At 33.6% G+C, this 25,970-nt stretch overlaps 1 protein-coding gene across 4 annotated transcripts in view; it reads left to right on the top strand.

Annotated features, from left to right (window-relative positions):
* LOC129230874 (DDB1- and CUL4-associated factor 13-like) overlaps window positions 1-25,970 on the top strand; it is a 130,239-nt gene that overhangs the window by 82,239 nt on the left and 22,030 nt on the right. For all 4 annotated transcript variants that reach the window (XM_054865204.1, XM_054865205.1, XM_054865202.1 and 1 more), the window contains 3 exons: window positions 5,179-5,261; window positions 5,371-5,438; window positions 21,342-21,438. In XM_054865204.1, the coding sequence (XP_054721179.1) occupies window positions 5,179-5,261; window positions 5,371-5,438; window positions 21,342-21,438 (248 nt within the window). The remainder of the gene's footprint in view (window positions 1-5,178; window positions 5,262-5,370; window positions 5,439-21,341; window positions 21,439-25,970) is intronic.

The following is a 25,970-nucleotide window of genomic DNA, read 5'->3' as shown; positions in this document are numbered from 1 at the left end:
TTGAGCTCTAGTTTATTGTTTTTAGTTTAGCAAGTGGTGCTTTTGCCCATTGTTACTCTATATTGCATGTACTGGAGCTTAAACATTCTCTTTTAGTTCATAGTTAAAATTTTGGTCTTTTGACCATATTTAATGAATCCTCCACGGCTGATGAGCTCTGGATTCACACTTTATCTTTTCCTATCTTATTCTTTCCTACTTAATAGCTGTTTGCATTTTTCTTTTTTATCATCATTAATCATTTATAATTTGTTTAATATTTGAAATTCTGTTTGCTTAATTATATATATATATATATATATATATATATATGAGAAGTAACCCCCCCCCCCCCCTCCCGAAAGTCAGGTCTAGCTACGCCTCTGATTTTGTGTGGCTACCACGTGCCGCAATAAGAGCTCCTTTACTACTCAGCATGGAGTGAAACAAAGTTTGAATATCTGCCTGCGAAAGAGTATTCCATATTCTTTGTATGCGCAACCAAAATTCGTCTGTCCAAGCAACAGGACAAGGATCACGAGCGAGACGCCGCCCAACGAAATCCCACACATGTTCAATCAGTTACATGTCCGGGGAATATGCAGGTCAAGGAAGAAGCTGTACCTGCTGCAAATCAAGGTAGGATTTGACAATCCTGGCAACATGTGGACTTGCATTATCCTGCTGGAATACAGCCCCTGGCAATCCTTGCAGGAAAGGAATAACTTGGGGCTATAAAACTTCGTTTATCTATCGGGTACTGTTCCCACGACTGTAATTGCCCACGATTCGTAGCAATTGTGATTGTCCATGATATGCTATGGCACCCCAGACCATAACTCCTTGTGTTCGTCCTGTTGGGCTAAATGTATTTATTTTTGTTTCTTGGAGGATTTCATCAATATTGTTAAAGAGAAAAAAAAAAAAGGATTTGTAACTTACCTTTTGCCATTCCGGAAAAACCTTGCACGGGGAATCCCATCCACCTGCCACCGACACTCATGAATCGGAAGTGATCGGGAAAATTAGTGGCATGCTATGATTGGTTGCCGCCATTCGGCAGAAGTTGGCAAACTTCCGACAGAGCGCTTGTTCATTACGTAAGATAACCTGTTGAGGTGTTAGGTGCCGAATATCGAATAAGATAAGGATGGAGCAACCTGCAAGCTGTGTGTTTCTGGAGTTGAGCTGCTCTTGCGAGATGCAAATGAGGTAACGTCACATTACTACGAGCACGGTCGGATCTGGCAATAAATATGCGAACCGATCGTAGCTCACTCTCACACTCATCCTCTCGCTTGTGCTGTTTGGTGTTTGTGTTCGTCCATATGTTTTGATAACGTTTTGTCTGCCGGCCTCTCTGGTGAGGTCGGGTATTTGGATTGCTTCCTCGTTGATGCCCCCACTTTGGAAGCGCGTGCTGTGGTGATGTTCATCACAATGAAAAGTTATTATTGTTCAAGTTAAGCCAGTTGTTTAGTCTTCAGTGCTAAGGGAAGGAGCGAGTCCATCTACATGGCTTACCTGGATGTGGTGAATTGGTGTCCGAGGCATGAACTGATTACCGAGCGATTATGACGAATTGCGATGTTGTCCTTCTGCCCATGCGGAATTCACGGTAATAAGCCGATAGAACTTTTACATCCTGCGTGTTCATCTTGATTCAACTTGGACTTACTGTAAGACTTTTTTTGACTTAGCATACCTAACATTTTTGAGGACCAAACTATTGTGTTGTAACTGTTTTTACTAATGCATGTTTAAATAAATGTTTTCCAATGTTAAAATGATTCATGTTTTATTTTCTTCGGGCAGACCACTTCCTCAAAATTCAGTTGGTAATGAGTTGCCTAATTCTCTTAGCTGTAGACTACTAACTCAATAAAGATCTAAATATATCCAACACGTCCACTGTGGCATTCGATAATGCACTCCGTAATGTGCTGTTCACCAGCATAGCGTCTGACACGAGTTCGGCCATCATGGTGCCACAAATTGAAGCAGAATTCATCAGAAAAGTCGACCTGCTGCCAATCAGCATGCAAACTCCTATGCACATTGACTCATTGTAGCTACAGGCGGCGGTGGTTTTGCGTGAGAGGAATCCTGTATAAAGGAATCCTTGCACGCAGCCCACGATGCAGCAGACGTCTCCGAATTGATGAAATTTGCTCAAATTTCGCTTCCTTTCATCGCAGAGGCACAGTAAAGATTCAGTTAACATTTACTCTAGCATATAACCAACGATAATCATACACGCCTCACTACAGCCGTCTATTTATATTCGGTTCGATCCCCCGTTCAGAGGGCTCTGCTCAGCATATGCATGCATTAGAGGTCTGCAATTCTAATCATTTGCATATCATGCCTTATTTTACATTTCCTGAAATTTTCAGCTCACTCGCGTAAGTCCTTCGTAGTGTTGCAAATTTTTCACGGACTAGTATAGATTTCTTTTGGCTTTTTTCCAATAAATAAAAAGCTGGATATGCTTTTTACATTTTATGTGGCTAAGGTCAGGACTGGATTTGGAAATGTAGAGGCCCCTAATCAAGGTTTGAAAAGATCTTCATATTTTCGAAAATATCTGATATTTTGTTATATATCTGAATATTTTGATACATATGTATATATCCAATATTTTCGACATGTGAAAGTTAGGATATTTTGTAAAAATTTTATTGTGTGGGCCCCTTTGTTGTGGAGGCCCTGGGGCAGTAGCCCTGCCTGCCCTCCCCTAAATCCAGCCCTGGCTAAGGTAGAGCGGGATTTTCGTTTTGCATTCTTATTCCTTTTAAAAGTAAGTTCTTTTCTCTACGGGAGGAAGGCAGCGGGGATGTAGATTTTCATTTTGTTGTGGATTTAATGCTGTTTTTAATTATTTTATCAAAACCACTATTGAGTTGGGTTTTTGTTTTGTACTAAATGTGGTACTTTCTGTTGTTGTTGTTTTTTTTTTTCTTTTAAATTAGCCACTAACCAAATGTGCTTTTTCATTTATTTGTTTACTAGAAAATCGCCCATCAAGGTCGTGACATGTGAAAATTGCTTCTGTATTTGAACGCATCAATTGCCTGTTTGGTGATATTTTGATAGTTAAAATTTTACCTTAACTGCAGTGGATTAAACTTAAACTCCAGTAGATAGGGTTCATTGTTGACTACTTTTTTGTTTCTTCATTCTCTTAAAATTAGTCTTACCAGTAAAACAGTTAAGTCACTTGAGCCAGTTCAGCCTTGTCAAAATAAAGAATTTCTCTGCATATCAAACATAACCGAAAACATTATCAAATTATCATGCTATGGTACGAGTTTCATTGTTGGTGACTCAATGAGGGAATTCACTATTATATATATATGAGGAATTGTTATGTTTTTTTTTATAGGGTGTGCATGCATTTTAGTTATTTTACATCAGAGGGGGGTGGAGAGAGAGATATTTTCATTTATTCAAGGGACTTGCTTTAAATTTTTAGCACAAGCATTACTATGCAGGAACAGCTAGTTATCTTAATGTATAAAAATCTTTTGTGCGTACGTTTGTCACCATAAGACTTTTAAATGGCTGGACCGATTTTGATCAATTTTTTTTGTATGTAATTAGGTTGTGGCAAGCATGGTTTCAAAGCGCGATGGATCGAATCGGAAATATTTTTGTTAATTAATTTAAACATTAGATGGCAAAATCTCCCAAATGATTAATATTTATTTTAACCTATTGTTGAGCGAGAACTGAAATAAATATTTGACCCGTTGCCAAAGGACAATAAGAAAGCCAGCTCTGCTTTTTATAATGAAATTTCCTACTGTGATATGTCAACTGAGAATAGATAAAACGTAGAGAGGGAGAGTGAAGCCTTCATTTCTTGAAAGCAACAATTTTAGGTCCAGTGATATATTTTAAAGTAAAGTACTTCAAGGTTCACCCAAAAGGTGTATTCTGTCGTCGTAGTTGAACCATGTGACCGGATCAGTGATTTCGGTTTTCCTAACCAAATGATCAGAAAGTACCTTACCTAGCAACATTTGTTTCTCGGCTGAAATTCATCTGAGTTTTGGCACCAATGTCAAGAATACTTTAAAGATTATCTAACTAATCAGTATATTATTAAAGGAGAAGATGATGGAATTTAAAGACGAAAAAGTTTATTTTTGTCTAGATAAATTACAACAGGGTAGTTCTCTGTACACAAAATATCAGTGCAGTGGAAGATCTTTATCGTTGGTGGAAAGAACAAATTAGGCAATATATGAAGCTTAAAAAGTTTTGGTTCAAAAGATCGGACCACTAATCGGTCGGAGTTGGCTTCTCTTACTGATTGGCTGGATTACAGTAACGTGGTGGCTTGGTGTCTTTTGGCTATAAACAATAGAGTTGCGCAATCATTTGTAAACATTTTGAAGATACTGTTAATGTAATTTATTGTATTTTTTGTTCATTTGGCGAAATATTTTAAATTGCAAAGAATTGTTTTTTTTAAAGAGTTTTTAGTCATTTTAGTTGAAGAATGTGTTAATTTTACATTGGGAGGCGGGGGAGGAATGAGTGATTTTCGCTTATTCAGAGAATTGTTTTTACCTTTATAATTTTTCTAAATGATATCCTTCCAATTGTTTTATTATTTTTCATATGGGGATGTTGCATCGGAATTTCCCGTTTGTTCTAGATGGGTAGTTCGATTTTTACACTTAATATCTGAGGACGCTTTTTATCTTTTGAGTATGGCTGAAAGAACAAACCATCAAGTACGAGAGAAAAAATAGTTAATAAAACAACTACTAAGTGAGCATTAGATAAATCAAGTAATAATAAATATACGATTCTGACACCATAGCAGCTCAAAACATTTTTTTTAACTTCTTTTTTTCAACAGAACGGTTCAAACACTTGATAGTTTATTGAAATTTTTTAACTTTTCAATTTATAAAGTTCGAACAGAACAACGTCTGTATGGTCCTCTAGTAAACATATATAAATAGATAGATAGATGTAGATTGCCTGAATTGTCTGGATAATAGGGACCTAGCTTAAGACAAATGCAGTGACATTTCTGATTTGGATACACTATTAAATAGCTTTTATCCTACTAAAATGCTACAAATACTAATGTTATGGTTTGTTACATAAGATAATTGTATAGAAAATAACTTAAAATCTTCACATGAAAAGAGTAATTTGTTATTTTTTTTTCTTAATTAGGTTGTTTTAGAATTGTGTACTAATGCTATTTCTTGGAATCCCATGGAGTCTTTTGCTTTTGTAGCTGCTTCTGAAGATTACAAGTGAGTTTATGAATTAAGTTCTGTATTTGTTTTCTTTGAAAAATATTTATTTTATGATGATTTGGAATCTTCTTGTACTAATATGTGTACTTTTCTTCCACATATTTAGTCTGTATTCATTTGACATGAGAAAACTGAAAGTTCCTTTACATGTTCACAAAGATCATACTTCTGCAGGTAAAATATTTAATATTTTTTCATTTAAATATTTAAATCTAATTCAATAAATCAGCTCATTTAAAAAATATGTTTGCACTTGTAGTAAAAAAAAGGTTTTAATAGTATTGTTTTAACTATTGTATTTGTAAGTAATTTATTAGGGTATAAATGTCAGATGTGTTCTCCAGAAGAAATTTTTCTTTGAATATACAAAGCAGTATGTTCATTTTTCACTCCAGTTTTCTTTCCAATCAAAACTCTTTTTTTTTAATTTAATTATGCTTGAAACACTATTGCTCCATTTTTTTTCTTGTATCTTGGCTGTCAGAGATATTTTTATTGCCTCTACAAGCGCATTTCATGCATTGAAAATTAAAGATACACTTTCAAAATTTTGTGAATCATATTTTCATGCTTTGTGTTTTTGATTAAAATGCTTCCATCATTGAAAATTAAGGAGAAAAATGCAATTTTGAGATTTTGAAAATATTACAATTGAATGTTTTATTATTTTTGTAAATACAAATTGTTAAACAATCTAAATTTTTAAAAATCAAAATAGTATACATCTCTTTTTTCCTTGCCATATTTAATATAAGATGCTTACTGTTTCTGTATTTTAGCTCCTCCAAACTGAATTTCACGTCTCAGAAAAAATAGTACTTTCATGTCTTGAATAAACACTAACAATATCTTTGTTGTCAGTAATATGAGTACATGCTGAAAATATTAAGATTATGAGGCAGGAAGAAGCAAAGGAATGCAAGTGCCAAAATTAAAAATTTGGAAATAATTAGTACAAGTAGTTGGAGGACCTCTGTGTTTTAGGGCAAGAGATGGTACTAGTAGCTCTAGTGGATGCTGCTAAACAGCATGGTATAGAAAAATTTTTCATTGAAAGCCTACCTGGGATCTTAACTTTAAACATCTTTTACTCAAGACATCAAAAAGCCCACTTGCATCCGTTTGCTTCTCACTGCCTTGTTTGTTAGAAACACTTTAAGTAACTACTAATAGTTTTCCTACCCTAATGTTCCAAGGGGTCTCCATGTGATCAAAATGTAAAAACCCTTTACCTGCCTCTATGCTTGTGTTACAATTTTATCCATAAATCTGTCACATAGTATCAGAGACACAAGGATCTAAAGTGATTGCAAAATAAACATATAAGCTGGAAAGCAATTTTTCCACTTTGAGTTCTTTAGAGAATTCGATTCTGTTTACACTCAATCTTAATGAAATGTGGCATAAAAATACTCCAGGACATGGTAAAGAGCTCTTCAAAGCTACTTTCCAAAATTCAATCTACTTTGTTTTTTAACTCTTATTTTTGAAACACGAGTTTCATGTTTTCACTAATTTTGGTAAAGGTTTAAAGTTTATTCACCTTTAGATTTTATGCCTTTTCAAAGGTCATAAAAAACTACTTGTTATAAATTTTATTTGAATTTCGTGCAACAATTGGAGCTCTAGTAATAATTGATGAAAGCATTCTGAGAATCATTGCTTATCTAGACCTGAAAACACTGCAGACTTATAGTGCGTGTTTACAAAGGAAATGCGACTTAAAGCCTGAAACAGGTATAAATGATATTGTTCGTTAACATTGCAACCTGCTGCTGAGCAATCCCTCTTTCTATGTGCTAAGAAGTTAGCTAAAAATTCTACCTGTGATGATCCAGTATTTTTTTTTCCTGCCTCAGGATTTTTTTAAATATGGTTTAAAAGGCCTGCAGTCACTGTAAACTGCACACTTTGGTCACTCAAAATAAAATATTTGATAGAGAAAGATAGATCCAAAAGATAGATGCATGAAATATAAACATTTTGCAGTTAATAAAAAAATACTGTTCTCTGAATTATTTAAATTAGTTAGTGATTATAAAATGACTGGAAATTATTCTAGCTGCTAATTAACTGCCATTTTTGAAACATCTATTAAAATACGTTTTTTTTTCTGCCAATTCGGCACAAGCATAGGAATTGAATTGCAGTGGTATTCAGTATCTGTGTGTTTGTTCTCGATCCTCCAAAGGAAAAAAACATTTGCTCTTAACATTTGCACCTGGCTTACAAAAAAAAAAGCACCTCAAAATATCTGCACAAAATGAAAGGAAATTTTTTGAAAAATTATGTTTTCTGATTTGGATTTTAAGCTATATGAGCAAAACTTAATAATTACTTATGTTATTATTTATTATTAAACATGTTACTGTAAACAGATAGTAATCTTTCAAACTACTTTTATGATCTAGGTGATTGCTTTGCTGTAAACAAATTTTTAATTCTCTGATATCAACTATTTTTTTAGCAATAAAAAAAACTTTTAAAACAGAAAAAGGAAAAAAAAATTGCTAAGCATTAATGTATTTCCTCTCACCATATTTACATGTCTACTAGTAAATTACTCGAAATTTCAGCACTCTTTTGCACTTCATAATTTTATGTTTATGAATTAAAGATGAAACGTCATGAGTTAAAATATTTATTGTTTTATGTGGTGTGATGCAACATTTTTACAAATAGCATAAAAAATGGGTTTTCTCCCCAAAAAATCATATTTATGTTTTGGCACTTGTGTTAAGTTGACTAACTAGTGTCACTGTGAACAGGGCCTGCTCTAACAGTTTTGCACAAATCTCCAAAGTGGCGCCCCTCCCCATGGGGGAAAAAAAAAAAACTTAATGAAAAAATTTAAGAAAAAAAAAAGAAATGTTCAAACTTTACAAGTTTTAATTTTTTTTTTTACAAATAAGGTTTACTTCCCTTTTTTTGATAATTCTTTCTTTTTAATATGAAATGTTCATCCAAAAATAAAACTTTGCCTGCCCCCGGCACCCCCTAACATGATTATGATTGAAAGCAGTTGTTTCGCCGTTGTCTTCATCTATTCATCAATTCTTTGGTCCTAAGTTCGGCCTTAGCTTCCTGCACTGTCCGACAGTGGCACAACCAAAAAATATTTTTAGGGGCGGGGGCAGGCTTAAAATTTTCCATATCAGCAAGGGGGGTCCGGGGGCTCTTTCCCGGAGAAATTTTTTAAATTGTAGTCTTAAGAACACAGTTTTAGATAGTCTGTGACGATTTAGAGGATGGAAAGTTTTGGGAGCTATCTGAGGATTTTTTAAGAAACTGAAGTCTAAAAACCGCAATTATAGGTGATATGTGTCGACGTTAGAGTAAGGGATGGACTTCGGTACTGTCTCAGATGATGTTTTTATTTTTTGAAAATTGAGTGAAATTGATCACCTCTCACCCCAAGTTTTCAACATTAAAGTTCCAAAATACAGTTTCAGACAACTTTGATGATTACGGGCACATCCAAAAATCATTTCGAAACAGAAGTCCTAAAAAGCGTAGTTTTTAAGTGATATTCAAGGACGAGGGTGAGGGTTTAAAGGTTTCACCTTAATTTTTTTTGAAATTATATTTTTCATTTTTAGATTTCATAAGGGAGCATCGTCTCATTTTATTTAAAAAGGACTGCATGCTAAACAACTAAACAAATTGCTATTTTCAAAAATACATTTTTTGAGGATTAAGATGATATTAGAAGGAAGGGTTCGAGGCGCGAGACCTTTGTTCGGAAGTTTTCCGAAATAGAGGTCTTAAAAACGAGACTATACACCATATTTGGTAACATTAGGGACTCTGCAATTTTTTAAAAATTGTAGCTCCAAAAAAGAAAGTCTTAAATGATTTTCGATGTTGTTAGAAGGTGAGGTGCTTGGTAGTTCTTCCCCTGGAAATGTTGCGCAATTGAACCACTGGAAACGAGATTTGAGATGCCCTTTAATGATTTTTGCTGAGGGTGGAGGCTTCCGAAACGTAGCATTTTAAGGATTTTCTTATTTTTGGACTATCTAGGAAAAAGAAAAGGAAAAGTGGGGATGAATGAAATATGAGGAGTGAGACAGGCTTAACTAAGCAAATAAATATCTGTAATTATCGAAAAATTTAATTTTAAGGGCTCTTTTTAAAAGAAACTAGCTGCGTTGCCCAGCTTTGCCGGTCCACCTTGAAAATAAAAATTGTGTCAAGTGACGTATATTCAACAATCAGGCTTGAATAAATAAATAAAAAAAACATGCAAAATTTCCCTCTCAAACAATGACGATAGATATTAAAATACTTTTCAGAAATTTAATCGAGAAAGATGAATTTAAAAAACGTAACCATGGAAACATAAAATAAGGAATTAAAATGTGAAAAAAAAAAAATGTTTAACAATTTGAATGGAATTGAGATTTTTTGAACTTGATTTTAAAAGTCTTGTAACTTTTTCCTTTTGAGATAGAAGCTTAGTTTTTCAACCATAGGTCAAAATGGATTTGGAGTAAAAAATAACGCTTTTTCCAATGGTGTCAAAAAGAAAACTGTGGGACAATTCCTTCACTTTATATTGATAGATTTAATGAAGAAAGTACTCCTTAAATTTCAGCTCAGCCTAAAAAAAGTCGAGCATAAAACGCAAATAACTCCCGCCGTAATTAAGTTAGAGCATTGAAACAAATTGCGTAAAATGCGGAAAATTCTACCCTTTCCATCGAGATATGTAATAGTACGTGCAGGTAATTTTTCACCCTCATATTTGGGAATTTATGTTAAAATTGGACGTTAATTGGAATAAAAAAAGAACTATTCATCGAATTTTATTCGAACTGGTCTGCAAACCTTTTCAGGACTTAAAGGAACAAACAGTGAAGAAGTTCAAAAACTGGACAGCCAAAAATGTATAATTACTTAAAACATTGTAAATGATAATCAGTGCCGCGCCAAGCCTGATCGGTGCCGTCGTGCAGATGTCTTTATGCTCTGGCGTTCGAGGAAAATATAATTAACACCTGGAGGAAGGTTTTGTAGACAAATATAAAATGGGAAAATATACGTTTGGCATTTAATTCATACGAAAAATAATGTTTGAATATTTAATTTCCCAATATGGTGTACGTTTTTACTTCATATCTTGAAATTAGTCTGAGTTCAGCAGCTCCTCTGATGTGCTAATAATGCGTTTTGGAAGAAGAAAATATTTTACTATCTAAGTTAAAGCCACTTTGAATATCTATCTAATCTCTAAGTGATGAACAATTAATAAAACTTTTATGCCTGTCAAAACATGAGTACAGGAGCAGTGGTGCCACTAGAAAATAGTTTTAGGGAGAACAAATTGAAAAAAAAAATCTCTTTTAGTAAGAGGGTTCCAGAGGTTCTCCCTGGAAAAATTTTGAAATTTGTAGTGCGAAAAACACAATTTTAGACGGTCTTTGGTGGTGTTATGGGGGTAAAAGGTACAATCTGCTCTGCGGAAATTTATAGAAGTTGAAGCCTTGAAACGTGATTGTATAGGCCGTAATTATTGACATTAGAATAAGGAATAAGACTCTGGGATTCAACCCAATCAATTTTTTTTTTTTTTTTGAAACATAGATAGAAATCAATTCACACACACACACACACACACACACACACACACATTTTCTTCCCTAAAATTTTTCGCCATTGAACTTCCAAAAACGCAATTGTATAGACAACTTTGAAGATTTTTTCAAGAAAAGCTCTCTACTGAACTTTTTTTTAAATTCAAGTCCTAAAATCCTAAGCATTATTCTATGATATTAGGAGAAGTGGTTCAGAGGCTATTCCAACTTAAATTTTTTGTAAGTAATGTTTGAAAAACCTAATTTTTGATGATATTTAAGGAAAGAGGTTCCGAGGCCGTTGCCCGAATATTTTCTAAAATTGAAGTCTTAAAAACGTGATTGTAAGATTAATTTGGTAACGGCCGGCAATCTTTCAAAATTGAAGCTCTAAAAATGCAATTTTAAGTGATTTTCGAACGGAGTTTCAAGCGATGTTGTTTGTATTCTAAAACTTTCGCGAAATTGAAGATCTGGAAACGAAATTTGAGATGCTCGGTAATGCTTTTTGTGTGGTGGTGGTGGGGGGGGGGGGAGATTCGACAGAGTAGTATTTTGAAAACTTTCTTATTTTCAGGCGAACTAGAAAAAAGAACAAATAGGACGGAGGGGGAGTAGCTAACCAATTAGTAGAAATTAAAGTTTTAACCTAACATCATTATTTTTTCTTATTAAAATCACTTTGTTACATGCATTTTGCCCCCTTCAGAAGTAAATATTTTTGAAAAACATTTAACTAAGCATTCTGGAGGGGAGGGGGCACGGGGCGGTGCAGCCAAAGTGGTGTCCTTTGGACCCCTACCTCTTCTGGTTGGGCAACGGAACAGGAGAGTACTGATTATATTTCTAAATTAAAGGATAATATTGCAGACGATATTCCGCTCTAAAATCTGAAACTGAAACTTGCCGTTAAAACAAATACTTCTAACTTACGGAATTGTTAAAAAGGCATTGAATTTAATATCTAAAACAAACACATTGTCCAAAGCTCTTTGTTTAATTTAATACACAAATATTTGAAGAAGTCGTTACTTTTCAAAACTAAAAAGTTTATCTAAATTATTTTCTGAAATACATGCTTATTACGCACAAGTAAATAATATGCGAATGTACTTACGGTATTTTTTAATGTACGATAACATGATACGGTAGAATTATCATGAACAGTAGTTAAAAATCACAGAAAAGCATATTGCACAAATTATAATATAACATATTCACTGCAGGAACCAAAATGTGGAATAGCAATTTTTTTTCGCTGCTTCGTATGCTCAACCTTGTGAAATTATAGGCATACCTAAATAACATTCATGGCTCCACATATGAAAAAACATGCTAATGTATACATTTATTAGCATCATATGTTTTCATGTAAAAGATTGCGCTTTTAAATAGCATATTCAGACACAATAAGGCATTTTTCTTTCTTATAGATAGGCAGCAAGGAGGATTGTTTGTTTTAATGAGCAGTATAATTTCAGATACTTTTATAGACCTTATGAAAAGTTCAAATTAATTTTTTTGATTGGAGATTTTTCTCCCCACTTGGAGCATTTTTGATTGGTGGAGCTCAGTGCCTTGTTGACTCTGGCGCCGTCGTGCACCGCATGACCTTGCACATGGGGACAGGACGGCCCTGATGATTTTTACTTTCCAAACTATTGCTATATCCCACAGCGCCCCTTTAGATGAATTATGGCTCTCCACGGAAGCACACATTTTTGGGGAAATTGCCTGTTGAGTCACTAAATCAATTTTAAATCAATTTAATGCTTAACAAAATTAGTAAGACACAAAGGTTAAACTTCAAAATCCAGACCTTATGCCCAGCCTTTTCAGAAAACTTAACCTCATGTCCTAGCTGTACAAAATCGGGACCTTCTATCAGTGGAACTTATTTCCATGGGACCATATTGATAGATATCAGTAAACAATATTCGATCGCGTTCTCATTCCTAATGTAATGTAATGTAAAATCGACTTTATTCAAATTAGATTAACTTCTCAACTCTTTCGGCACGTGTAAAGTTTCAGTTTTAGGTTGGCATCCTTTGATGCCAAATCATATGCAAACGAAGCAAGTATAAATAGTGAACAATTCCAATTATTCTTTCTCTTTTGCGTTCGTCAGCCTCTTGTGTGTTAGGTCCAGTAGGTGTTAGGGAGTTGTGAACTCCACCTCCGCTTATAGCCAGAGTTTATTTTTATCAGCTTATTTTGTTAGTTTATTTATTTTAGTTTCTATGGACCATTAAATTTTTGGTAAGATTTTAAACCAGTTTCCAATGTTCATTTCTTCACATTGACATTAATTCTGCATATTCCACTGTGTGGTATTATCTCTGCTTGTATAAGCAAGTAATATTGTTGACTGACTTACGGAACTTAGCCTTTCGACTATTCGTTTAAACATCGTAAGTTGTCACATATGTCCGCCTGGACATACGTAGATATTCTGTTCACGGACCTTTTGGTTTTTAACATTCTGTCCGGACACCTACTGAATCACTCCCCTAGTGCATGATAAATCCCAAAGAGCTCACAGATGTGAGTTGAGGGTTTTGCCAGGGAAGTTCTTTAACATTCTTTTAAATGCAGTGAATAGAGCAGATTCTCTAATGCAAGATATTGCCATCTTGGTGCGCAGCAAAATATTGAAAAGTTTCATTGTTAATAAGTCCATAATTATTTTCTACGTTATTGCAAAATTTTGCGTTGCCCTTAAACAGGTTTCATGGCTTCTCTAAAAGGTGCACATTTTGAGAATCATTACCTGGAGCGTTACTAAAATATGCTCCTAATGCATAATACGCCCAAAAGCGCTCATATCTGTTAGGACTCGACCGATGCATCGGCCTGGCCGATGCATCGGCGCCGATGGTTCAATAATTTAGCCATCGGCATCGGCATCGGCGGCCGATGCTAACTAGCAGGAAACATCGGCCCATCGGCCTTAAAATACATCAAAAAGCCGATGGAATAGGCCGATGTTTTTTTTTTTTTTTTTTAAAGGACCTTTGCTGTTTTTACTTTTTAATACAAAGTAAAGGGAGTTTTTGATTTTTGGGAGTTTAAAACTGTTTACTTAAATTTCAGTATGAATTTCTATTTTAGTCACCTCTGAAAGAGTTTTTAATACTACATTCAGGTACCAAACAAGTTAATTATTGCGTTGTTTCTTGCAGTTGGATGTACGTATATATCTCTCATAAGTCATAACTCAAAGATGGTAAGCTGTAGAAGGTTAAGTTTTCGCATGCGGGGTGTGCGTACGTTCCAGTTGTGCGCTTCCCTTTTTGTCTTTGATTGGGTGTTCTGAAAAGCCGGTTGACTCCTTTTTTGTAGCTATTAATTACTTATTTCAATGTAAAACTAATATAGTGTCTCATACTGACGATCATTTGGTGATACATTGCCGCATTGGAAACCATGGAAACAAATATGAGATGGCAAAACCGGTTTTTGTGTCATTTTGGTAGATTCCAGTTGAACCGACGGTAATTTTTAATTTTTCGATATTTTTAATATGAATCACATTAATGCAGTTTTTTCTGTATCGCTTCGGCGGAGTTACAAGTTTGGGGCCCATCGAAATATATTTTGGGGCCCCATTTCTCTATCACAGAAGTTGTAAAACATTTATCATAAGCATTTTTGTAACTCCTACGGTGTCCCTATAGTTATGGGGCCTTTCGTGCAGTTGCAACATTTGCTATATTTTAAATCCGCCACTGCACGTCAAAACAAACTCGGGTGCAAGTTTAAAAAGGTTTTTTCAGCTCTATTTTTATGATTATTTTGAACTCGATTTTTTACGACTATTTTTTGAATTTTCGAGAACACTTGCGTGCCCCTCCTCCCACTACCTCAATTTCTGAAATTAAACTCTAGTTGTACTTCTGAGTTCTTTAAATTAACAATATTTAGATATGTTTTTATTCAAACTTTATCTATTGTTTAGAAAGAATTTAGAGCATTAATGTAAGAAATTGATTAAAGACGTTTTGAATGGTGACAATTCGAAAATCCAAGGGACTTTTGAATTTTTTCTTCAGAAGTGCTGAAGTAGATTCAGAAACTCTTCCGAGGCGTTGGTGGTAGCGGTTCTGTACTAAACAAATGAGGCCTAAAATGGGGCCGAAGTGTGAGTTACTCCAAAATCAGAGGGTGACCCCCCCCCCCCCCCAAACCATCCCTCGTCGTTTCAAGCATTTCTTAAATATTTAGAGCGATTATTTATTTTGGTCAAGAAATGTCATTTTGCGTATTTCTCATACTTGTTTCACCTATATTTCGTAATGCGCCTTCTTTTTTGCATCATTAATAGCGATCGATTTTTTTTTCTGTTGTGAGTAACGATTTTTATGTATTTATATAAAATCAATGAATCAGTTATTTTCGTTTTTTATAGAAAAGTTTCAAGGATTTTTTATTATGCATTTTTTAAAAAAAATTTCAGAAAATTATTGTTAAATTTAAAAATTTAATTTGAACTTGTTTGTAAAGCTTCATAAAAGATTAAACAATCAAATTGTTCAATATTATGTGTGCAAACATCAGATCAAGTAGTATATTTATTTCGGTTATTAACTTGGTGTAAATATTGAGTTTTTTTTTTTTTTTTTTTTTGTAGCTGCGTTTTAAGAACCTCGCTCTTTTCATGGCTATTTCGTTTTTCAGCAAAATGTATGTCACTATTATAGCTTTTATAAAAAATGCAAACTTTTCTATTCATAAATTTTAAATAAGTACAAAAATATTCCTATTATGATTTAATATTGTAATTTATCTGACACCTTTTTTGTTTGATTTGATGACTAAAAAATGTCTACGTGCAATCTTTCCACTTTAATTGCGTAATTTGTTGACGGTTTCACAGTTTTATTCTTATTATTTTTTTTTATTTTTTTTTAAATGTTATTATTATTATTTTTGAATGATTAAATAACATAATTTAATGTTTTAAAACTATTTTTAGTGTACCTAAATCCATACATTATTACAATATTACTGAAATCTTAATTATATGTTCAATTTAAAAAAAAAATCTATTGGTTATTAAACAGTCTCTTTGTTTTTCTTCATTTTTTTTTCATTCTTTTTTTTTTTTTTTTTTTTGGCTGTTGTTCTTTCTCTTTCATCACACATCAGTCAAAAAAGGAGAAGCATAACTACACCCTATACAGATTGTACGTAATACGATCCAAAAGTTCGGGAACAAGCTGTATAGAACCTTACTCAAAATAGTTCACATTGCCGAAGCACGTTCACCTTTAAAAGGTCACCTTGAGGGACTATGTACTTCTGCCAGGGTTCATGAAACTTCTGGAATCAGTCCTGGAAGCCGTTTTTCGCTACCTTCTATGATGCAGCTTTATCTTCTCCTAACGGAAGAAAGCGACGTCCATGCAAATGTTTTTTTTTTTGGCTGGGAACAAGTAAAAGTCCCTCGGAGCTAAGCCTCAACATGAAACTCGCCTTCTTCCCCACAATGAAGTTAAAGCAGCAGCGCAAGAGGCCTTACAGGAGGTTGCGAAAAATGTCTTCCACAGGAGTGCTTCTAAAAGCTATACGAACGTTGGCAGAAGTGCATAGTCGTCCAAGGTGACTATTTTGTTGATAGATGTGCTTCGGTAATGTGAACTATTCAGGGTAAGGTTTTATACAACTTGTCCCTGAACTTTTAGATCATACTACGTACGTATGTGTTTTTAACACACTATTTCATAACGTTTTTGAGTGGCGCAAGTTTACGCGAGAATTTGCGATAATTAACTGAGGAGGCGTTCAAAATGGATATTTCGGTCATCTATATGTTCTTAAGTACATATGCATGTACAAATGTGCCGGAAAAACTTTATGAAATTTAAATTGGGTGATCGTAAAATAGAAATTTAGGTCGAAATCATTTTTTTTTTTGTGATTATACCATTCCTTATTCGTAGAAAGGAAGTAAAGTGAAATGAATAAACGATCCTTTAAATCCTTGATAATCTTATTAATTTATTTCTGTTTGATTTTTTTTCCATCGGCCAACGGCATCGGCCATCGGCCATCGGCAATCGGCCATTTGGAGGAAAACAATCGGCCATCTTTGAACAATCGGCCAACAATCGGCATCGGCCCATCGGCCAAAAAATGCCATCGGTCGAGCCCTAATATCTGTTGTTTTGCCTTTGGACATTCTTAATATACAATGATAGAGAACCGATTCCTAAAGCAAGATTTCACCATCTAGGGAAGCAGCGAAATATTGAAACTTCTCATTGCTAATAAGTTCCTAATTATTTGCGACAGTATTGCAAAATTTCCCGGGGCGCCTGAAAAGACTTCATGACTCCCCAAAAAGGTGCACATTTTAGGAACCATTACCTGGAGCCTTTCTAAAATTCGCCCTTAATACATAATACATCCAAAAGCACTCCAAAAGTTGTAGTTTTGCCTGGGAACATTCTTGTAAACACAGAAATATAGAGCCAATTCTCTAATGTAAGATTTTCCCATCTAGAAGCGGCGTGAAACATTGGAAGGTTTCATTAGTTAAGTACCCAATTATTTGCGTTGTTAGTGGCGCACGTTTCTTTTTTTTTTTACAGGGTTCGTACGGGTCATGGAAATCCTGGAAAGTCATGGAAAAAAAATAACAGAATTTCAGACCTGGAAAAGTCATGGAAAATTGAAATTTTCATTGAAAGTCATGGAAATTTATTTCAAGTCATGGAAAAATTTCCTGGACAAAGAGAAAGGAACAGTAGCTAAAGGAGCATTAGAAATGAGTGATTTAACAGTGTAGCACATAAAAGTTATTAAAACTGGAAAATTGAAAGATCCAAAAATCAAATCTGAATTTTGAAATCTCATTGCATCCACTTCTGTCGCAGCTGCTTGCCATTTTTTGCGACGTGATTTTACTGCCTGGACATCACTTAGTTTGAATTTTCTGTTATTTTCAACACTTCTTATGTTTCATATTCTGTAGTAGCAAAATTTCACGTTCTTAGTTTTGCCACGCCCACTCAAAAAAAAAAAAGCAATTCAATTGCATGCGAGTTCGATTCCATCACTTGTAAGGACTTTTTTATTAAATTTATCAGAGTTTATCTTAATTTGTTGAATGTTTTAGAAAATAAAGACCTTAAGTCAGGCGATAGAATACAGAAAACGAGGAATTCTAATGCTCTAAAACAATAGTGCCCAACATACAGCAAGCAAAACTAATCCATGCGACCCACTGCTATGTTCAATGTCAAGAATCAAACATGTTCTGGAATTTCTGAATCTATTAATTTATATGCATTTAAATGTATGCAAATTTGTAAACAAAACAAGTATACTTTTGAATCAGAAGATTGATTCATTACTGAATGGTTTTTTCAAGAAAGATCTGGTTTAGAAACATAAAGAACTAAACTATGTGATTTTACTTCAAAGAACCAAAATACTGTCAAGTTACGTGGATGACTAAAGGCACTATTGACACTAAAAGGTAACTTTTGAAGCAAATTTATTGAAACTTAGTGATGACTCATTCAACCTTTGTCCCATTCAATATCATTCTGCCTGTTTTTAAAAAAAAAAATCAGACATTTAAGCATCATCATATTCGCTTAGCTGCATTTTTACTTTACTTAAATTTATATGATGAAGACAAATAAGAATAGTTTAGTTTTTTAAGTGTGCACTTATATTTTTTCCGTTATGATTAAGTGCTTCAATGAGATTGGCTGTGGCATTCATATAGACGTTTTGCTAATGCTCATTTCCATATATTACCAAGTTTGAGATAGTGCTATTCTCTTCGTATAACGAGGTCATGAAAATTTTCATTGAAGTCATGAAAAAGTCTTGGAAAAGTCATGGAATTTTTTCATTCAAATAGAGTATGAACCCTGTTTTTACATGTACAAAAAAGAAATACAGCCCTTCTAAAACAAAGCCAAAAGATGGCTCGTAAAAGCTTTCCTCTCCCCTTGTTGAAGCATCAGTACCGTCAAAACAATCGACAAGAGAGCGGCATGGCTGTAAAGCACAAACCCTAGGGCCTAGAATCAGGTGGAGGATTCTGATGGTAATCAGACCACACCCCACCCTTTTCGTCTCGTTTCGCAATTAGACAATCAGACGTTGGCGACAGCAATTACAGTACAATGAACGTAGGAGAACAAAAAGACCTACAACCTTCACATACTTTTCAGATTCCCAAGCAACAAAAAAGAAATTACGTTTGCATGCTTTTGTACAAGCTTGTCTCTAATGAAAAATGTGTTTCAGACTTTCGAACTAAAATGCCGCCCCTAAAACTTGCCGCCCCAGACAGGGATCCGGTTTGTCCGGCGCTGAGCCGACACTGCTATGAGCACATCAAGATCAAGAAAACTTATAGAGAAAAACAGGACCTCTACTAGGTTTGTTTTGTTATTGATGATGGCGATTCGAAAAAGGTGAACAAAGCAATAAAAATAGCTGAAGACTTAAAAAGGAATCAACTTATAACAAAAGCAGCTCTTATACTTAGTCATTGACAATGATACATTCACACACCACTTGTCCTTAAAAAGATACACAAGTTTTTTATTAAAACTTTTGATTTGCATCTCTGTTGTGTTATTTTGCATGTTAATGTTTGTAAAAATTATGTTTGTGTTTAATATCTCCTCTCTAATTCGGGGACAAGGTAAGTGATAGATAGCTTGCCATGTTTGGATTGAGAGGTAAATAAAAATTCTCATTGATATTTGTTTCCACAAAAAGCATGTGTTGAAATAAATTTTTATCTGAGACAATCCTATTTCACTGGAATGTTACTTTTTATTGATCTAAAATAATGGCTGCATATTCTGCAAAGTGCATAATTTGCCAGTTGAATTCAGTTAGCTGAGAGAGTTTCATCTTTTGTGACACAAAGCTAAGTGTTATAATTTAAAACAAGCAACTGACATTATTTGAATAGAATGAAATTAATAATTTAAAATGAAATGGAAGGAAAAGAAAAGTTATAGGTTTGCATGCATTTTTGTATTTTCAGCATTCTTTTGTGTGTTACCTGCATGCATTTTCAGAAAGGGGGGGGGGGATCAGATAATGTAGACTCTTAGTAAATTCTTTTCTGCAGCAAAATCTAACTAAGTACCATTCAACACTATAATATGTTGGCCCTTCTCTAACTGATCACAGCAGTTACACCTTTTATCACAGAATCAACAAGATCTTAGCTTACTTCTTAAATTTAATTTTTCTATACTTTAGTTGCAATTACCTGAAGCTGCCATTATGCTTTAGGTTAAGATATTTTTCCGCTAATTTTTCTGTATAAATTTTTTTTTTTTTTTTTTGACCATGCTGGTGGTGGGTGGGGGGGGGGGTGCGATGTTCGTGATTTTTCTGGAGGGGTCCGCGGAGGTCTGAAGTTTGGGAACCTCTGATTTAGACTATTTGGTGGTTAACAACAAAAAAGAAGTCTTGAAGGTCCCGTTCTGAAACTATTTTTGAAATTTAGGGGTATATTTTCGAAAAAAAAAACAATTGTTTGCTATTTTTGGTTTTTTGAAGGGAAAGGATGAGATTCAGGAACTCTCCCCAGTCGTTTTTTGATAATAGAGCTTCAAAAACGCAATTTCAGATTTCTTTAAAAAAACGGGGTTGGGGGGCTTCCCCTCGTAAAAATTTTCGGAATTGAAGTCCTCAAAACGCAATTGTAGGCCACCTTTGATGGCATAGCAGAAGATATGGGTTCAGAACTTTTCGCCTGAAACTTTTCGATGTAGGAGTTCCCAAAATAATGTTTTAGACAATGTTTGAATGATGTTGGCCATCTTTGGTAGCGTTAAGAGGAAGGATGGGGTCAGGAACTATTCCTCGACTTTTCGATATTGAAGTTTCAAAAACGTAATGTTAGTGGATCTTCATTGATGTTAGAAGAAGGGCTCGGGATTGGGGTTTATCCCCCGGAATTTTTTCAGAATTGAAGTTCTAAAAACATAATTGAAGTCCCTCACTAACAACATTCTAGAAAAAGTTTACAATTCTGCTGATTTTTTGAAATTGAAGCTCTAAAATTTCAAAATTTTGGCGATCTTCGATGACATTGGACTATCCCCTGGAAAATTTTTGGAATTAAAATGGTAAAAATGTAGTTGTAGGTGATTTTTTGTGATTTGTTGGCAGGGGAGGGGAGAGTTTGGTGATCTTTTCCCAGAAATGTTTCGAATTTACAAACCTTTTTTTGGGGTGGGTGGGGGGGGGGAGATCACCCTCCCCCTGTAGATCCGCCAGTGCTCTGACTATTGTTTGATATTTTGCTCAATATGTGTAATAATAATGATTTTTTATGGTACAAAATTATTTCCAGTCTGTTTCTATAATAAATTGTCTAAGTATTTCTTTTGTATGTTAAAATTTTATAGCCCTATATTGCTTCGAAGATTTACTGTTAAAGTTATTTTGCACTGATATAGTTTGGTGCTACATATGAAACATCACAAAATTATTTCTTCTGGTTTAGTTCTCGACGTTGATTATTCTCCAACTGGGAAAGAATTTGTTTCTGGAAGCTATGACAAAACTGTAAGAATATTTCCATTGAATTCTGGTAGAAGCAGGTAATATGGATGTCTCATTCTCTTAGACAATATTAAGTATACATCATTTCATCAATAAAAATATCTTAACCTTTTTTTTTTTTTTTTTGCAACTTGTTCAAGTTAAAAGAAAAATTATAAATGCAGCAGATAAAAATCAAATAAAAAGTAAACTTGTGAGCACATATTAATTTGTCATTTGTGCTAGAATTGCTTTTGTTAATTTATGTCAGTGGAAGAGTAATCAACTTATTGAAAAAAAAAAGAAAAAAAAAAGAACTTTTACTGACAAAGGAATTCATGTAGTTACAAACCCCAAAATGAAATTTTTCATTTGTGTTTGAGAAATTGTAACTGGTGATAGTCCTCAATTTCTTTAATTAAGGAATTTGAATTAAATTGTGATTTTAATTATCTAACATAATGCATATGCAGTGCTCAAAAAATTTAAAAAAAAAAAGTGTTTGCTTGCAAAAAAAAATTTAGTGTAGAGAGATAAAAATTTTTGGGTTCACCTCGCCTCCCCATTTACAATTTTCGGTTCAATTCAGTATTTGTTATAATAGCTATTAAAATGAATAGTTCCATAAAAATTAAAATAACTGTTTAATATCTAATATTTATGCCTTAATAGGGCATTACCCCGCATTATCCGGCATGGCGCAAAATTCGTTGGCCACCAGGTTTTCAATAACACTTGCCTGATCCTTTCCGGCAGGGGAAAAAACTCAAGGTTAAGAAAAAAAATTAATGCCATAAAAAATATATGTTCAGTTTAAAAATGAATATAAGTTCTATACATATGTTATTGCTATTAATAAACAGTTTAATTTAAAAAAAATATTTACTAACAATGTCATTTGTTATTTTAACAAGCAAAATGTTGTTTAATAAGGAATAATTTTATAAAAATTAAATTAAAACTAAGTAAGAAAACATTTAAACAGTAAGTTATTACCACCCCTAAACCCCCTAAGTGCTAAAGAATTTACCATAGCTTTTCAATAAATAAAAATTTAACATACCTCTCTAAAAGGTACCTAAAATGATTTATTTAAAAAAAAGGAACAAATCACAGTAACAATGATTGCTTCTAATTGGTTACTTTATTTGCATATAACATAGCTGCCAAGTGCTTCGTTTTCCCCGGAGTTTCTCCGATTTTTATTGCGTACTCCAAAAATCCGATTTATTCCAAAAAACTCCGTTTTTTGACTTTGCTTGTACACTTTTCGATTTCTGAATAAAAAGAAGAAATTTCCCTATCCTGGAAGGTAGGAATTGTGCACAAACTCAACAAAAGAAGAGGCAATTTAATGCCCTGGAAGCATTAGTGTCAAGATAAACACTGAGTGGGAGCGCTAATCGATCGGAGAACATCGTTTTTTCATTGAGCATTTCAGCTACGTGCAAAACATAGCCGCCGTGTTTGGTCATTCAGAAGATGGAAGTAGACGATGCTTAAGTGCTTTCGTTTTCAAAGACAAAGCAGAATTGGGGGTTTCTTTTAACTGCAAACTAATGAAAATCAGCAAAATGTGCTGCAAAATGTTTTTTTTTTTTGGTTATTTTAAGTAATTTTATTGAGAAATGAAAACAAGTATACTATTTAAAATTTCATCTTATCCCTATTGCTTTGGACACGAATGTGCTAAAGATTCTCAATTAAATTGTAGTTTCATGAGGATTTTTTATTTTCAAATTATTTTCATGCAACAAATTCAAAATTTTATATCTGAATTTTTGACTTAGTCGCCATATTTGGTCATTTGCGAGATTTAAGTACACAAAACTCTTAAAGTGGCCAAGTTTTCAAAATCGGAATTAGATGTTTATTGCAATGCAAACTATTGAAAATAATGCAAAATGGGCTTTTTTTTTTCAGAAAATTCTTAATTTTTTTCTTGAAAAATGAAAAAAAATTTTCTTCAGAATATTACGTTATCCTAATTGGTTTGGATGCTAATGTGCTAAAAACTGTGTATTTCATCTAAATTTTAGTTTTTTTTAAGGATTATTAATTATTTATAATTACTTTTAATGCAACAAATTCAAAAATCTATCATCTTAAATGTTTTGCATTGTTGCCATGTTTGGTCATTTGCAACATGGAAGTAGACAGGATTATTAATAGCCTAAGTTTCCGAAAACAGAATTGGTTGTTTGTCTCAATGCAAACTATTAAAAATAACAAATGGCAAAAAGTTATGGTTTTTTTTTAAAATTATTTTTTTGAAAGAGAAATTTTATCTGTAATTGATCCTTATTGCCTCGGAGGCTTTGTTATAAGCTGAAACCATTTCATCTAAAATGAAGGTTCCTGCTGATTTCTCATTTATTTATTTATTTTTTAAAATAAATCAGAAATCTATTTTAACTTGAATTTTCCATGTGCAAAAAAAGTATTGAATGACTCTATTTTAAAATGTGTGAAGTCCTATTCATCTTTTTTTTTCATGAAAGTTGAAAAAACTGCCCCATCTCCCCTCCAGTTTGTGTTTCAAAACTTGGTGACAGTTGTGGCCACTAAGTTTTTGGAGTCTAGTGGCCAGACTTAGAAGATTTCCAAGTCTTGACCTTTACTATGAAGTTGATTTACTTCCAAGTATAAGAAGTAATTGTGTTTTTTTTTTTTTTTTAAATCTTCAATATGTTCTTATGTAATGCATTTTCAATACATGTAGGATATGTATAAAGGAATATTTTTAAAAAGGGTTGCAGTTTTATTAAATCAAACAGTAATCATGTTTTTTTTTTTTTTTTTTTTAAATTTTCAATATGTACCTACGTAATGATGCTTTTTTAATGTAAAATATTTTTATCTTATACTTGGTTGTAGTTTTGTTGAAAATCTAACATGAAAATTCAGAAATGCATTGTAAGGGTGCTTAGAACTTATAGAAGCTTACGGTACAGAAGGAAGGTTTAGCACAGGCCACGATTTGGTGCTCCTATTTTAACCCTCATTGCTCCTATTTTTTCCCTTAAGTGCTCCTATTTTTTTATCTTGAGGTTGGCAGCTATGATATAATTAAATCCATTAATAATGACCTACCATAAATAACAAGCAGATATTAAATGCAATACACATTTTTTTTTGAAAGATAGTTACTTTTGGGATCTATTTATTTTTTTACTTACATTAGTTTGCTTTCTGATTGGAACTGAATGGGAAATTTATTTTTGTTTTGTTGCAAAATAAACCTTGAATAATGCGGCATGTCAGAAAATTCAAGTTTCATGGCATGCCAATCAAAGTCGCTTTTTTCCGGCATGCCGAATAATGAGTAATACGGTAGTATTTTTGGAAGTTTGTTTGGTATGATAAATATATAAAGTGATGAATCTAAGAGAGTACAGAAAGGGTTTACTAAGTACACAGATATTATATGAAGAGCATAAAAATTATGAATAATGCTAATCAATGCTTTAAGGGTGTATTCTAGTCTAGAAATTAAAAAAAAATAGAATTTTTTTTCCTTCATATTCTCATAGTTTAGACCTTTACGAATAAGTTTCTAAGAGGGTTTATGGTAATTCAAATTATTTTTGGACGGACACTATATGCACCAGAGTCTGTCATCGCTAGCTGACGTCACATTTCGGGGTCCACTCCCGGATTTCTGAGCTGTCCGACCCTCGTCCGTCCACTGCTTCCAAACGCATGATTATGCTGCTGTTACGCTGCACACGAGCGGCTACTGCATGATAAGCAATCCAGCTTCACGAAGGCCAATGATTCTGCCCCGTTCAAACTCGGAAATTTGCTCAAATTTCGCTGCCTTTCGTCGAAGAGGCATTAAAGATTTAGTTAATGTTTACTCTAGCATATAACCACCGATAATCATACATGTCTTGGCTAGAGCCATCTATTTATATTCGGTTTGATCTACCATTCAGAGGGCTGCTCAGCGTACGCATGTACTACTGGTCTGCAATTCTAATCATTTGCATATCATGCCCTACTTTACATTTCCTGCAATTTTCAGCTCACTCGCGTAAGTCCTTCGTGTTGTTGCAATTTTCACAAACAGAAGTGTATTACACCTGTAAAATCACCTTAAAATTAAGCTTCTAGACTAGAATACCCCCTTAAGTGAAAAATAAGCTTGACAGTGAAAGAATAATAAAATAACAGGATTAGAGCAACATTAATAATACACAAGCACAGTAAATAAACTTGATATTTATATACCTGCTATTTAGGCATGTAATATTTAATTTTTTGATTAATTGAATGGTAGGATAGAGAAAAGACATTGTTAGAAGGCTTCTTTATCATTTATTTTTTGCTTTAACAAATTTAACCTTAATATGATGTCTGAAAATTGGTATCATTTAATTTTTTGAAAACTATAGTACAACCTCAATTTAACGATTGTCAAGGGACTGGAAAAAGTCATCGTCGACGAGCATAAACACTTAATACATTTAAGTGTCTATTCAAATCTGGACCAGTGCACAGTATCATTAAATTGAGGAAATTGTTGAATTGGGTACCGTTAAATCAAAGTTATACTGTACATATTTTCATGAAAAGAAGAAGAAATTTT

Source organism: Uloborus diversus, chromosome 1 (genome assembly GCF_026930045.1).
Source record: "Uloborus diversus isolate 005 chromosome 1, Udiv.v.3.1, whole genome shotgun sequence".
Taxonomy (NCBI): domain Eukaryota; kingdom Metazoa; phylum Arthropoda; class Arachnida; order Araneae; family Uloboridae; genus Uloborus; species Uloborus diversus.
Note: the sequence above shows the minus strand (reverse complement) of the source record. Positions and strands in the feature narration are given on the sequence as shown.